General features: G+C 33.0%; 1 protein-coding gene across 23 annotated transcripts in view; it reads left to right on the forward strand.

The window, feature by feature from the left end:
* Positions 1 to 15,108, forward strand: part of Hex-A (Hexokinase A) — a 94,498-nt gene extending 79,390 nt beyond the window's left edge. For 10 of the 23 annotated variants that reach the window (XM_067093348.1, XM_067093351.1, XM_067093341.1 and 7 more), the window contains 6 exons: positions 1,976 to 2,075; positions 6,916 to 6,995; positions 8,923 to 9,035; positions 9,189 to 9,344; positions 10,766 to 11,042; positions 11,764 to 15,108. In XM_067093348.1, coding sequence (XP_066949449.1) covers positions 1,976 to 2,075; positions 6,916 to 6,995; positions 8,923 to 9,035; positions 9,189 to 9,344; positions 10,766 to 11,042; positions 11,764 to 11,844 — 807 coding nt within the window. In that variant the 3' untranslated portion in view covers positions 11,845 to 15,108. Of the gene's footprint in view, positions 1 to 1,165; positions 1,266 to 1,975; positions 2,076 to 6,915; positions 6,996 to 7,222; positions 7,250 to 8,922; positions 9,036 to 9,188; positions 9,345 to 10,765; positions 11,043 to 11,763 lie in introns of all 23 variants that reach the window. The other 13 variants (XM_067093338.1, XM_067093334.1, XM_067093330.1 and 10 more) reach the window with 3 other exon arrangements.
* The last annotated feature ends 1,319 nt before the right edge of the window (positions 15,109 to 16,427 follow it).

A 16,427-nucleotide genomic window follows, 5' to 3' on the forward strand; every position in this document is an offset into this window, starting at 1 on the left:
GACTTTGATTTGCCTTTGGGGTAGACTGTAGTCTCGATCAGCTGCCCTGCCTGTCATCGCTTAGACCCCGGTAGCGCATGTACATGTATTGTACCAGTCACCAGCGCCCTTTCTCCCAGCAGCGAGGAGTTGTATCATTGCTGTGGGTAAATTAGATGTTTTTTGGCAGTAGTCAAAGATCGTGGATATTTTAAGCTTTGTTTTTCTGTATTAAGTGGAGGCCCAAGAAAAATTAAACAAATTTTTAACATTCTCTAAATTGTTTCTGATAATTTCAGAGCAGTTTTGAGTGAACCCTATTTCTTTAAAGACCAACTAAAAACTTTCCTAGCACATTAAAATTTGTCATTGTGGGAACAATTTGTTTTACAGAGCAAAGTGGCAGTGAGAAGTTTTTGGGTGGCAGTCTTTTTAATTTTCCAATTTGTACTTTCATAAAGGCATTTTAATGATCTTCATGGGATCTCGAGCATAATGATATTGTTTTTTAACTACTTTGCAAAATCATGTAAGAAAATATTTTAATGAAAATGCTACCTTATGAGAGAATGGTAGGAATCATTTGTGGGTTATGAAATAGAAGATTTATGGGAAGATTACTAGGTGCACAACCTCATGAAAAAGAGAAAATGCAGGTGAAAAAGGCTGGGTTGTAACCCCAAAGTAAGCAGTAGACTCACTTGGAAACAAGGAAGGTGATAAGGATGAAAAAAAAAAAAATTCAAATGCACTCCAGAGAAAGTTCAGAAGAGAAGCATTCATAGAATAACCATGTAATCTTGGCTGCTAGAGCAGAATCATTAAAACTAGATTATTAGTTATTTTCTTTCAGAAAATCTGCAACTTTTAAGTCTTGAATGTTTATCATCTGTTTGAGGTTGTTAGAGGGAACAAATTATAATTTGTTCCTCATAATCTAAACTCAAGGTTATGGTAGTGAAGTCTGACATTGCAGATGTCTGCCATTTTATATTGCTAGTATAAAGTTAAAGAATTACATCATATGCATTAAGAATAGTTCTAAAGTTTAGTTATATTGCATGCTTTAGCATTTTAAGAATGGAAAATATGTGAAAGTCATCTTAATAAATTTCATTTCTGAAGATATGATTTTTCAAGTGAATGTCTTTGATGCATATGATCTTCCAGTCAAAATTTATTACAGGATTGTAGGATAAAAGTTATGGGCGTTCTTAATGATGCCACGGGATGCCTTATCTCTTGTGCTTTTGCAAAGCAAAATTGCAGAGCTGGTATCATCATAGGTAAGTAGTGCACTCCAAAGATGCCACTTACCATGCAGAGCAAAATGATTGAGGGATCGTATAGCGAAATATGGTCTAATGGTTTCTGTCTAGGAAAGCAGAGCTTTGTAGATATTCCATGACAGACTTTCGGAAGAATGAAGGATTGCATTTGGTTTGATAGCTAATCATGCTGCCGTTCAGAACGTTTCTCCCCAGAGAATATGCTGACAGCAAATGACACAGTTGATAGTTCCTTCTGCATTCTTGGTGGAATTTACCTTTTAATGCAAGACATTTTGTGAAAAGTAATAATTATTCTCATTAAATTTTTGCTGTATTATTTCATATATTTCAAATACACCCTATTGATCAGCATATGTCTTGCATTAAAAAAAAACATTCTGGCATAATTTATGCATGTAAAGCAACCTCATCTACAAATAGATTCCAACACCTACTATTGAGTACGCAGTGGTCAGTGACAGCATGCTAAGATTTATGCATACCCGGCTGCAAGTGCCAGTTCTGGAAATTAACTCCAGCACAGCTACACAAATTGACAGCAAGGCAAAAACACAGATGAAGGGATTATCAAAAAACTAGGGGCCATCGATTACTTTGACCCTAGTGCCTGTGCTTTTTCTCCTCTCTTTTTCCAAACTCTTAACTCACACCTAGAATGTCATTAGTCACCACTAACAGCATCATTGTTAATTCCGTCGTTTCAGGATGTCAAGATCAAGATCTGTGCGATCCTCAATGATACAACTGGCACGCTCATGTCGTGTGCTTGGAAGAATCACAACTGTCGTATTGGTCTCATCGTGGGTATGTCGTCAAGATCTTTTTTTTTTTATCCCTGCTTTTATGGTGTCATTGCTTTTACTATTTTTGCAAACTAGATAATTCATCTATAATCAGTGAAGCTGCCGGTTTTGGGCAGAGAGTTGTTATAAAAAAGTGGTCTTTCATATGTATGAAGAAATTTACATAGGGACACACAACATTACTTTGGTATGAGATTTCTCACTGAGGACAGGTATGCAATTAGTGCACACCATATGCTACTGCTCAACTTTGTTGCAGTGCAACGCAAGAGTACAATAAATTATTTAAAGAAAAACTTCATTATAGGAAGCTGAATTGGAAGAAGTTCAAGAAACCTACAAATAAATTTTATAGATAATTTGTTAACAAGATTGATGCATACTTGGGATTTAGTTTAAGAAATAAATATTTCAACAGTGCTTCCATACAAATAGGTAGACTTTGAAGTCCTCCTGCAAGCTAGAACTACAAACCTGCTGGTTTGTTGTCATTTAGAAGATAATATTAATTAGAGCAATTTACAATGATAACACATAAAAATCATGTTAAACAGAATCTGCTTGTCAAATCAGAATATCTGATATCCCATAAATATAAGGCATAATCGTAAACTGTTGTAGTCTACTTTTGCAGGTCTTCCAACAGTTTATATATTTTTTTAATTTTCTGCATAAAGTTCACACAAAAAATTCTTATACTAAATTCACGGCGAAATTAAATGTCGTAAGTACATTTTAACGGAATATAAATAAAGAATGGGCTTTGTCAGCATAAGCTTTTTGCATTTAAAGAGCTTAGCTGTACAGTATATTGATAACCTTGCTGAGAACATTTCCACAACATTAAGAAATTAATGCCCTTACCTGATGCTCCACCATTGAAAAAGAGAGAAAAGGTTCAGGTGGCATCACAAAGTGCATTCCTTTTTCATGAAATTCCAGTAGTTTTGCCACATAAATCATCATAAGTACTGTACAGTATTTGTTATTTTCATAACAACTGATATAATATTATACAGTACATTAGATTGAAAACTTACCAGCATTTTATATGAATTCTGGTCTTTTAAATTTTCTGAAAACTCCATTCTTTTCAACTAAGCTGGGCCAGTGAGGAACACCTTTATATAGGGTAATAACATGATATTTGGCCCTAAATATCGTAGTGTGTGTGATCAGCAACAGAAATCCACTTTCAACCTAAACCGCATAGAAATGATCTAGGTATATTTATCTGACTTGAACATTGCTTAGTATAGGAAGTCCTAATTTTAATCAGATTGATTATAATAATGAAAGAGTTTCTTTTAACCATAGACAAAAACCTATACCTTATCTTTTAAAAGTTCCATGTTCAGTTTTAGTCAGTGAACTTTGTCACTTTGTGTAATAGAGGTGATTTGACTTGAATTTATAATTTTTTGATCACCAAATTGGCCAAAATCTTTGACTATATAACTGCTTTTCATATTATCGGTATATACAGGCATTGTACTGTTATTTTACCACAATGTATTTTTCCCATGACTGCATTGATAAGTTGTAAAATAAGTAGAGAGGCGTCAACATCATGTTTCGGATATAAGGAGTTTTAGTTAAGGCTTTTAATTGTTATCAGGGCAGTATTTTAAGTCTAGAATTAAGGCTTGCTCATTGTGAGAGGTAAATTCAGTATTATCATTTAGTAACTCAAGTTTAAAGTTTATGTATTTAGCAATACGAAGATTTTAAGTGAAAGTTAGCACTGACTTAGAAGAGTCATTGTTTATGAAGTGACTGGCTTTTTCATGATAAAATCAGTTGAATTTCTCTGATTCTTGAAGACAAAGTGAATGAATAGGAACTGAATATATAATAAAAGCTGATATTTTAACTATAAAAATACTGTGAAGTGACACCTGATTGATCAGTGATTACAGTTAACATTACAAAAACTCAAAACTTATCAGAACAGCTTAATGTGCTAAGATATATTCAATTACAAAATGTAGTCTCAGTATGCAAGTAGCTAGAAAAGCTTACCCTGACAAAAATTAGAGAGATCTAATTCACCAAACATGAAAAGACTGGTGTGTTTGTGTGTTTACCAACAAGTGGTCTTCCATCCCTACAGCTGTTACATGAGGGTATGAGGTTGTGAGCTAAGGTGCTTAATGGTGTGGTTGAACGAAGAAGATTTCTTTGTTATGCTAACACTGCAAATTAATGAATGCATATATTTCTTGTGAATACAAACAAGGAAAGGGACCATTTAAACATTTATATAGATGCACTGCAGTATTACAGACCTTTAAACAGTCAAACACCAGTTACATATATTTTATAGGTTATTGAGAATGGAGTAAATTAAAGAATTTAGTAATAGCATTAATATGGGTAAAATTTCATGGAAATTAGTTGTATAAAATTAGATGAATTATCTATTGGTATTTGGAATGCTTTTTTGTAGCTGTAGATATTTATTTTCCATTAGCAATTCTTCAGATTACTGTGCACATAGTTTTATTTTATGACTTAATCTTTACTTTATATGCTTTATATTATGAACACAGTAATCCACTGCTTCAAAAGGACATTGAAAAGTTTGCCTTTTAGAATTAGAATTAGACTGTAGTGATTTTGGTCTGGTCATTAGTTTTAACTATCCTATTTAGTGTGGATTTTGTGTTCTTGTTCAAAGTAATAGTGCTTGTAGTTTTGAACTTTTAGAAATCCACTTGTGATGCTGTTTATGCAAGGATGCTTCTCATAATGCTTGTTGTACTAGATTTATTGAGTTACAAAATACATTTCCCTATACATACCATTGATGATTGTGTGAATTGAAAGAACCCATTTTTGTTGAATATTCCAACAAAAATGACAAATAAAATGGAACATTCTTGGAAGAGCTCATTGTATGAATGTTCTTTCATTTTTGCTTCTGTGAACATAATAAATTTCTGTCTGTTGGAATTATGAAAGTCATGTTTGCATAAGCAGCAACACAAATGCGCAGTATAAAATGAGTGCCTGCTCATCTAGATTGTTTGTTTTTTTTTATTTAATTTTATTAGAGCAATAACAGTTGATTTTCCCAATGTTCTGTATCGTAGACTATTAGTTTTGAAGTAGTTTTAGTTGATTGTTATGTACATTTAAACCTGCTGTTTGCACTGTATATGATAAAATGGAGAACTTCCATACTTCTTAATCTTTTACTGTGTTTTGTTTGATGTAAGTTCTGATTTTGTGATTTGAGATTAAACATCTTTTTTACCATGCATGATTTATAGTAAACACTGTACGTACCCGTAATTGAAATACCCTGTGCAGATGTGTCAGAATTAAACTACAGCAAAGTTGACATTACAGAAAACTCTTGAATTTTTTTTTTATATTTTATTTTCAGTGTAAGTTAATACTGTATTAATATAAAATGCTGGTTTGTAATTACGATACTAGACTTTATCATTAATGAACATGAATGAAGTTAATTGGAGATCATAGCTATTGAAGATATGTGTACAGTAAACCCCCTGTATTCGTGGGGGATGCATACCGCACCCCCCAGTGAATAGCTAAAATCCGCAAATACTTAAAACCCCTCCAAAAACACTTAGAACTGCCTATTTTGATAGTTTAAACAATAAAAATGCAAAAAATGCTTATACCTGAGTATTTTAATAGTTTTATCACAAAAAGTGCATTTAGTCATGAAAATTATATGAAAATACAGTAATTAGCAAATATTTCTCAGTGAAAAATACTGCAAATGGGCAACTTTTCCGCAAATAGGTGAGTCCATGAATACAGGGGGTTTACTGTACTTAACTATAAACACTAATGAATTGTTATTGTTTAAATAATGTTGAATTATGGAAGTTACTATAAACAACACAAATTATCATTGCATGACCTGGTAATCTTATTAAGTTTTTTATTATAAACATGTACTGTGCTGTACTGTATAGTACAGTACTGAATTGTACTTTACCATCAGAAAAAGTAACTGAAAATTAAACAAATTTTGAATATACTGCACTTCACCTTATTGAATATTTTCAGTGTTAGTGTTAAGAAAATTAATTTAGCATGAGAAAAATAAAAACAAGGTGGATATCAAAGCGTTACTGTACATTACAAAGATTTGTAGTCACTAAAAATAATGTCAGTAACTGCAGACTGTTTGATTTGGTATTGAGCATTTGAGGGCTGCCTTTGGAGCTTGAATAGTGTTTGCATGCACATTGAAAATATTTCTTTCTAACTTTTTTTTTTATATATTTTGAATGTTTATAAAGGTCTTATGAATTTAACCTACTTAGCATCTACATACTTTTACTGCCATTACCTTCATTGCATGTTCTGTGGAAGTATATGAAAATATTAAAATGAGTTTCTTTGCTGACTTCAGTAATGCATGAAGACCATTGCATGATAAGGTTATCATAGTATGTACTACAAAAAAAAAATTCTTCTAAATTATCAAAGCCAGTTAGCATGCACACTTAATGTTATACTGGCTGTTTCTTTAATTCATTGTACTTTCACGAAACATTGAAGATATTCCATTCATATTGCCAGTACTGATTACATACTTTATTGTATTTGGAAAACAGTTTGAAAAATTGTAAAAGGAAATATTTTCTTCGCGTAGAAACGATGCAAACATCATATACTCTTAAGATTTAATGAAACCCTATAATTTTGTCCATATGGCAAAGTAGCAATGAAGTATTATTGTCTTGATAATATCTTCTTAATACTGTAATTTCTTTTGATATGTTTGGCATCAAAGAAATGGAACATGTGGATAGTATGGAAAGATTTAACTCATGTGACAATTTTTAACATTCAAGGTACTGGAACAAATGCTTGCTACATGGAAAAGTTGGAGAAGGTTGAACTGTGGGATGGTGATTTGGACGAGCCACATCAGGTAAGGAAAAGTGTCTCGTGTCGTTTCTGTTAACGAAGTGTTTTACCAAATACCAGACACACTGCTGTAAACAAACTTTGCTTAAAGTAGCACAAAAGAAAATTGGCTCTTACACTATATAAGCACTGGAACATTACATCTTACACAGGAATAAGCATGGTGCCTATTGTTAAGTAGCAGTTTCACTTTCAAATGTTTAAATTGTATCCTTTACTCATGCACTCAAGGATGACACTCATGTTGAAGTAAAAGGGGTATGTACAGTAACTGCACCATGGTGCTTATGATACTTTTCTAGCATTAATAGTTATTACAGTACCTGGAAGAATGCCAAGCCACTCAGTTGTATAATGTTGGAAGTTGTTTTGTAGTAAGTGATGATTTTGCCCAGAAAGTTAAAGGAGTCTGGAGAAGGTTTTCAGCATGTAGAAAATCTACAATATGCAGTATATAATTCCAGATAGCTGCTAGACAGTATTTGGCTTGCATTATTGTAAATTTGCATGTTTTGGAATATTTTTTTAAAACTTCGAAAAACTGATTTTAGTGATAAGAATATATCAAGTTGGGGCTACAGTAGCTAACTTATAGGTAAGTAAAAACCTAGCCGACATACCTAGTAAAAAACCTAGTAGAAATTTTAAACTGCAGATGCAAGTCTTAACTTTCCCAACATGACTTGTATATAAGTAAACCAACTTCCATACAGTGGTTCCTCAATGGGATATCACTCACAGTGCACCCAGCGTAACTTACAGTAGATACTGTAGTACTAAAGGTTCTTGGCAGTGTCCTTTTGGCCCCAGCTACATTGCCTTATGCATTTTACTTTTCATTTGTTCTCTTCTCTTCTTTGTCTGGCTCCAATTTCCATCTTCTTGTTTAAGAAGAAGTTCTTCAGGTGAGCTCCTTAAGAGCCCTGTACTGTGACTCCATGATCTCATTAAACAAAGTCGTTATAATACTATTGATCATTGTGAAATTAGTTCAAACAATTCTTTGTTTTCCCCAGTTGGATAAGTCATTGATACAATATTTTCTTGACTGCGTCCTCGATTCTCCAAAATATTTAACATTGAAGAAATTGCATTAACCTGTAGATCATACAAAGAATGGCTTATACAGACTTAAACTTCACTTTTACCGTTGCTTGGAAATAACAGTAAAAATCTTCACTCTGTTTCCACTAACTATTTCTACCGTCCAGTAACATACTGATTTGAAACAAGAATTATATAAGAAGATACTGTCATGGGATGACTTTCACTGTTCTTAAACAGGTATTAAATATATGTGTTATAAGACAGCTTTACTTACGTTCTGAAACACAGTGGCTACAGCCAGTAGCTTAGTAACACAATTTTTTAAAAGTAAAATCCAAGAAGGTAATGCCTGCTTAGAGATCTAATCACATCTTACTTTTTCTCTTAAAAGGTTTTTAAAAACAGATGTAAAAGCATGCTAAGAAACTTAGTGATATAAGAAGTCCTTCTTTCACTTAATCATAACTTTTATTTTTGCAATGAAAAATAAGTCTTGTATTTATTTTGCATGATTGTTATTTTGTATGCTATTTCAGTTGAAAATTATTTGAACGATGCCAACTTTAAAGATACATATTAGTGGCAGCTATCTTAATACAATTTACCTGTGATCAAATCATATTGAATATATGGATAACAACTATACCTCAGGTTTTTAAAATGATTTCTTTTGTTGAGGATATTCTAAAATTTAACTGGCCATGGCAATTATAGTAAGGCCTGTTTCATTTTCATATAATTTCCTAGCTCACTTTGAAATCAGGATTACAAAGCATTTCTCAAGCATGGTTATTAATCGGAGGTATAGACTTTATAAATGACTTTTTAAAATTTTGAATATCAGATATATAAAGAAGATTGTCCTAACAACATTGTCATTTCAGGTTATTATAAATACAGAATGGGGAGCATTTGGAGATAACGGATGCTTGGATTTCATTCGCACAGAATATGACAACAATATTGACTGTGAATCAATAAACCCTGGAAGACAGCTGTAAGATATTGTTTTATTTTACTGATATTGCCGCTGAGTTATGTGCATCAAATTTAAATTGTTATATAGATATAACTATCATTAATAATAGAAAAATATTGCTGCATATAGATGAATAATTTTTGGTGACATCCACTCTTCTATTTCTATCAGGTATGAAAAAATGATCAGCGGCATGTACATGGGTGAAATTGCGAGACAGGTAATAATTCGTCTCGTAGCGGAGGGACTTCTGTTCGACGGGAAGTCATCTGAAATCTTGGAGGAAAAGGGATCATTCTTCACCAAATACATTTCTGAAATTGAAAGGTGAGATTACATATTTTTATATTATGTTTGATAGCTCTTTGTGGAACTTTGAACTATAAAGCTTAACATTACATCATGAAGTAAAAATTTACTAATACATTTTGTGAAGAACTCTTTATTTATGCTGTTAATGAAACTGTATTTATCCTTCAAAGATTTGTCCTTTGTAAGATCATCATAAATCTAAATTTTACTTTTTCCTACCTTTTACCCTTCCCAGAAGCTTGTCATCTGTATCTTTGTAGTATCTACACACATCCACTTTCTCACAGTTCCTGTAGAGGGGCGTGAAAATGTGTTAGCATTTTCTTTCTTTGTAACTTATTATTATTATTATTGATGATGATGATGGTAGTGGAGTATAACCTGACCAATGAGTGAAACTTATGTATTTTTCCTACAAGTTGGTAGAACACGAGTACAAATGTAAGGTAATCTATTGCAGTAGAAAAATAGAATTGACATGGGGGGGGATATGTAACAGACAGAAAGGTAATCTATTGCAGTAGAAAAATAGAATTGACAGGGGTGGGAAAATATGTAACAGACAGATATTAGGACATTAAAGTTGAAGAAAGGAACAATTGAACAATTAGGAGCAAAGTGATAATGAATTCAACATTGTCATATATTATATATTATGGTAATGGAAGAAGCCACTATAAAGTTCGGTCAGGGAGATCCCCAGAGCAGATGTCTGCTGTTGATGTTAAATATAAGCAAAATCTAATCTGTGGTGACAGGGTAAAAAATCCAGTAGGATTAGTGGCCGTATGGAGTTGCTAAGGATTGCAAAATATATATGGAATTAGGCATTTTTATTATCTAAAATGTATGCAAAGAAGAAATGAAGAGGAATGAATGGAGGAGATACATGTTTAAGTAGAAACCATACATTTCAACATACTGAAATGCACAGTACTAATAAATAATAGTACCCCATTCATGAATAGAGCAAAAGTCTATGACACATGCATCAGGCCTGTACTTTATGTAAGAGACATCACTGGTATGTAAAGAAAATTAAGGAGATTTTGCAGTGTAAACACAAAATGCCGAGTGCTCACTCTTTGGATTTTATGAGTTTTAAAAGTTTGGAATGTTCCCATAGGGTAGGAGATATACCTTAAAGGGTTAGACCAGGGTTTAGACTATACTAGTGTGGGCTAGGTTGGTCATGTACGATATCAGATATCTTTTTCGACTTAGTGTCCAAAACCCATTATGACTACAATCATTCAGAAAAGAGAGACAACTCCTTACATATCATGCCTTTAAAGGGAAAACTTGACATATACATTAATAATAATATCAAACTTCGTCCATTTTGTTTTTCTCTCTTTAGCAGAAATCTATATGCTGTATGGTCAAAATACAGGTTTCTTTCATTTCCCTAAAATATGTATATTTTCTATTCGCAGTGATAAGCCTGGAGACTATAATAACTGCAGAGTTATCTTAGAAGAATTGGGTTTGAACAGTGCAACCGACACAGATTGTGCAAACGTTCGACATGTTTGTGAATGCGTTTCAAGAAGAGCTGCATACCTCGCAGCAGCAGGAGTTGCTGTTCTGCTGAATCGAATTGGAGAAGAAAGCGTTACCGTGGCAGTTGATGGATCAGTTTACCGTTTCCACCCCCACTTCCACAATCTCATGACAGAACAAATTTCACATCTCATTAAACCCGGAATGAAGGTGAGTGACATGACTTCAGTTATGTTTTATATCTTAATATATATGAATTTCGACCAAAATTGGTAATAGTATTCTCTGTGAACCATTTTTTTTTTACAAGCCATAGCAATAATTCCACTAATCCTTGTTGCAAAAAGTATGTAAATAAAGTTCTTTAAAAACATTTGAATTAAGCTCTACAGTGGGACCTGCAGCAGAGAAGATGACTACATTTTTTTGTATTTGTAAATGAAACTAACACTTTTCCCTTGAATTAACCAGTGGGTAGCCACCCACTGGACCCATACCCTCAATGTGTCATCTTAAATAAAATTATGAAAAATACATTTTTTGAGGTATTTATAGAAGCCAGTATACCTGTGAGATTGTATTGCTGGTATTCCTCCACTCTTTATCTAACTACTATTGTACAGTATTGCACAATCAGCAGCTCTTTAACAAAGAACATTCCCACTGAGTACAGACCATTGCTTTATTAGAGCTTATTGATTTGGTACAAATGGACAACTTACAGTGAATTTTGAGAATGATCTTATTCTTCATAGTTTTCATTTATTCTTTGATGGTATGGAGATTAGTGTTCACTCAAAGCTATAGCTATAAGTACTGCATCAGTCAGTGGTATAGATTTTGTAATAAATTAAGGTTATTTTCTTGAATTGCCGTTGAAATATTTATTTTACAAATGGTAAGTAAGGAAATGTTACATTTGCTGTTTCAGTTTGGCTTAATGTTGTCCGAAGATGGAAGTGGCCGAGGGGCTGCTTTGGTCGCTGCTGTTGCCTCAAGAAATTCAAGATAGGATAACCAAGTTTTTTAACTTAAAAAGTGTGGTAAATGTATAGTGGCAGGGACTCATGTGTGCAATTGTCATTGTATGTGAATGAATAGTGTTATTGCTTAATACTGTGCTTTGATAATAGATGTTGTGAAAGTCTTCAAATGCGCCTTTATTAAGCTAAAGTTTATTGGTAAACATGTCATATGTTGTCAAAGGCTTTTTGTGCCTGAGTGATGAATGCCGATTTTAATTGTTAATACTGTATTATTTTTGTATATTTTTTTCCTACCTGGGTGTATTTATTAAGTGTTCAGGTCCTTAACTTTATATATACCAGGTATTTATACTTAGTTTATTTTTAATTTTCACCAGTAAGTTTACATTTAGAAATGTAAGCTTGTGGCATACCTTTTAAGCAGACATTGATTGTAGACATATATAGTATTGGAGATATGTTGCATACAGAATACTGCATTTACTCATAGTGGCTTCTGCAATATAATTAACATATCCCTAAAAACAGTATGATAAACAAGAAATGCTTTATTGGCTTAAAATTGTTATCCAGATAACTTCACCATCAAAACTGCAAAAACTACTCAACCTTTTGTGCGTTTTTACAGCACACAATTGTGATTTTTTATTTACCATATGCAAATATACTAAAGATTAAGTACTTCAATATCATTTCTAGATTGGCTCTGTAGTGTGTCAGATTTGTGTATATGTATGCCTAATACAGTATCTTAAAATATATAAGGAATGGACCACAAAAGCCTACAACATTTGTATGTGATATTAAAAGATTAAAAATCATTCTGATTTTCTCAGACTTAGGAAACGAATAGCTCCGTTTAGAGTTAACAGAAGCATCCGAAGTGTTATAGCATGGATAAAATTGGTGTGATATCCACATTTTTCCTGCTACAATGAAATATTTTAATGACAGTGAATTCACACATCCAGTAAACTAAAATATTCCTGAAAGTTAAGTGCAGAGAATATCATTATATAAGGCAGTAAATTTTGTATTTGTAAGGATTTAATTTAATAATTGGTGCGTTACCCACGACTACTTAAGAATGGTTATACTGTATTATCATGGGATTACCATATTGTACTTCAGTCCAATTTTTAAAATTTTGTCACTTGTCTCATACTGTACCTTGAAGCATACTATTATTGCAAGTAAAAAGTATACTTGCCATATTCAAATGGCAGTATTTAAATTGGCGAGGAGTAAGTATAATTCTTTCAAGTACAAAACTCCTTTCTAGTTAATTATTGCAGAGAAAATTTTGTTTGGTAAAGGAATGCAAACTTATCTTTTATGATCATCATGTCTATGGATCATTCAACCAAAAAGTATTCCATAAAGGATAAATTTCCTTTGTTAAAAGCATAACCCCAACTTACAGTGTTTTAAGGCAAGGTCTTTACCAGTAGCATTAAAAGTGGAATTTCATTTACTAAATTGCCGCCTCCCACCTTGCACGTAGAACTGCAGAAAAAGCCATGGTCACTTGACTATTAAGATGTAAAATGCTTGAAAATGGAGTTTACAGAATTTGAAAGATACTGATTTTACTTTAATTACAGTGGCCAATAATATTAGAGGTGTTGGAAATTAACTGCTGTCATATAAATATACGCAATGTTTATACATTAAAATTTACAGTACTGTATGTTAAATACAACTAATGTTACAAACGAAGAATGGGATTCATAGGAGCAAATTTTAGGCATTAGACTTTAGCCTTTAAAGAGAACTGTTTACAATAGCAAAAGTATTTATTGTAGTTTGCATTGTTGTTTTGTAAGAAATATAAATCCGTAGCCTATGTTTAAATTTATAAGACTGAATAACAAGCAGAGGGAAAAAGTTTCTATTGTATTTGAATTTTAATCCTGTTAAGTGCATTAAAGCTAGGCAGTGTTTGCTGATATGCTCTATTGTGTCCTTGACCACAACTGAATTTTTTGAAACGTTATGCAAAAATTAACATTTAAGGGTCATGTCCCGTAAATATTTTGGATTACATTACAATAGTGTTTTAAAGAAAATGTGCAAGACTTCTTAGGATTGCTATTGTAATGTAAGACTTGAAATTTTGCAGTGTGCTCATGCACATAACTCCTGTTATTCTTTTATCTCTGAAGATGTCCATTTAAACTCTGTAAGAGAATCATGAACATACAAAAGATCATTACTCATTTCAGAACCCAGAAACCATACTACCCAATCTGAAGTTACAGTATATCAGCTGTAAAATAATTTCCTTTGAAAACTGTGATAGTTGTGTAAACCATAATGCAGAGTGCATTACATTGTTTTAAATATTTAAAGGGTATTGTATATTGTTTTGCATATGTAAATTTCTAAAAACATCTAAAGTGGACTATCTAAAAGTACAGTATTTATTAGTGGACTATGTATACAACACAAATATAGACATGCACAGATGTTTAAGAATGTTGAAAATCCACATTTGGCAGTAACCGTATTTCTGTTGTTTTTTATGAGAATCTCAAAATTCTAATATTTATTGAAAGCTTCAACTCTTATCTGTCATATATAGTTCAATTGTACAGTTATAATTTAAGGAAACCTAGTATGTATACATTTTGGTATAAAAAGGGTACAGTCACAAAGGAAGTACGAGAGTTGCTCAAACATTGCTTCAAAGCAGAACAATGATGGTAAAACATTCAGTAAATCGTTATTAATTAAGAACCAAATGTCATCAAATGTTTTAAGTAGAACCCCAACTAAAACACACACAAAAAAATCTTTGTTCTTTCTACTTGAACCAACAGTGAAACTCTGTTTTGCCCTTTGTGGTTATACCATTTTATACATATTCAAATGACAATTAAGACTAAACAATATTTGGATAAATAATATTCAGAAATGTTCACGACAAAGTCAGAATTTAAACAAACCTTTCCCACTAGTAATATAAAAATTTCTCTTAAAACCTTCGTTACCAGTTTCATCAACTAACTCCACTTCAAAATTCAACACAAATATTTTTTCTAACTGTTAATCTGCTAAAGTATTGAGCTTTAAGTACCTTACATTAAGTCCAAATGTATATTCATTCATATAGCTTTTAGTTTTAAAAGCTCTGTCATTTTTACATAATCTGTACTGTAACGGCACAATGAAACAAATTCATGTAATTATGTAAATACCTTGATAGTGATCTTAGATATTGTAAAATAACCAATGGAACTCATTATTTTTTGTAGTAAGGAAATGGGAATAAATATGTATTATCTGTACACTGTCTTTCGTTACACCTATGTCGTTTATTAGTGCAGCTGTGTACAGACTGTAATTTCAGTCGTCTTTGAGGAACCGGGAAACCAAGCGTGTATTGGCTGCTGCAAAGTTACAAAGAAGGCGCTTGTGAGGTGTCTTCGTGAAAAAGTAACCTCTTTCTTTGAAGAAGCCTTTAATAGGTATTATCTTTGGGGTTTATGTCTCACACTTTTTCTTATGTGGCTTAAGTTTCCAAATAGAAGACAATTAAGAAGGTGCAACAGGTCTCGATACTGATAAGTTTGAGTAAAATTTAATATATAAACAGATAGATGTAATGTAAGAAATTAATTTTATTGGGAATTTTACTGAGGTATCCGAGTTTGGAGGTGAAAAAATAATGATAAATATGACCCCGTAAGAGTGTAGAGCCGTCAATGCACCACATGTGGTGCACTGTTGGCATTACTTAAGGTTCTTTGCAGCATGCCTTCAGTCTCTAGCTGCAACACCTTTTGTTCCATTCACTGTACTTCCTTTCATATTGTCTTTCTTCCATCTTACTTTCCACCCTCTCCTAACAATTGATTCATAGTGCAACCGCGAGGTTTTCCTCCTGTTACACCTTTCAAACCATTTACTACCAATTTCCGTTTCATTGCTGAATGTCCTCATATGCCCCAGTTCTTGGCCTTTGGCCCAAATTCTATATTCAATTCAATGAATATGTGCACAGGCGAGACAGAACCTAGGGAAGACTGGGAGGTACAGGGCCTTGTTCCTGGAGTAGCCAATTATTACCCATGCTAACTGCTTGCAAGGTCTCGAGGCCACCATTATTGTAGGAGGTGACCGAGGAAGGTGAACCTAGGGATACTGGTGCCTGGTACACAAACGATCTAGATTTTGGGAAAGAAATCAAGAGGTTACGGCATGCAGATTAGCTTTGAATTGCCCGGGTGGGCCAAAGCTACAGAAGAAATTGACTCCTGGTGTTTATTTAACGGGCTAAAGAAAGGAGGCTTGAGTATTCCACAGGAAGGTGAAACATTATGGACATTATATATGCTTCCACCATTAAAACCAATATCAAAATCAGTAATAGAGACACCCACTAATACAGCATTGCGTCGCTTGTGTAATACAAGTCCCTTTTCCCATGTAGGCGAATATGGTAGTGAAAATGATTGTCAAGATCGCAAACTGTTTTTCTGCAGCAAGAACGCCTTGAAATTTCGAAAGCCGGAATGACGACTTATCAGCAACATTCCGGCTTTCCACAAGCGGTGACAATTATGATTTTAAGGTGCATTTAGTTGCGTGACAAGAAATAATAAAA

The sequence above is a fragment of the Macrobrachium rosenbergii genome, chromosome 50, assembly GCF_040412425.1.
Source record: "Macrobrachium rosenbergii isolate ZJJX-2024 chromosome 50, ASM4041242v1, whole genome shotgun sequence".
In the NCBI taxonomy this organism is placed as follows: Eukaryota; Metazoa; Arthropoda; class Malacostraca; order Decapoda; family Palaemonidae; genus Macrobrachium; species Macrobrachium rosenbergii.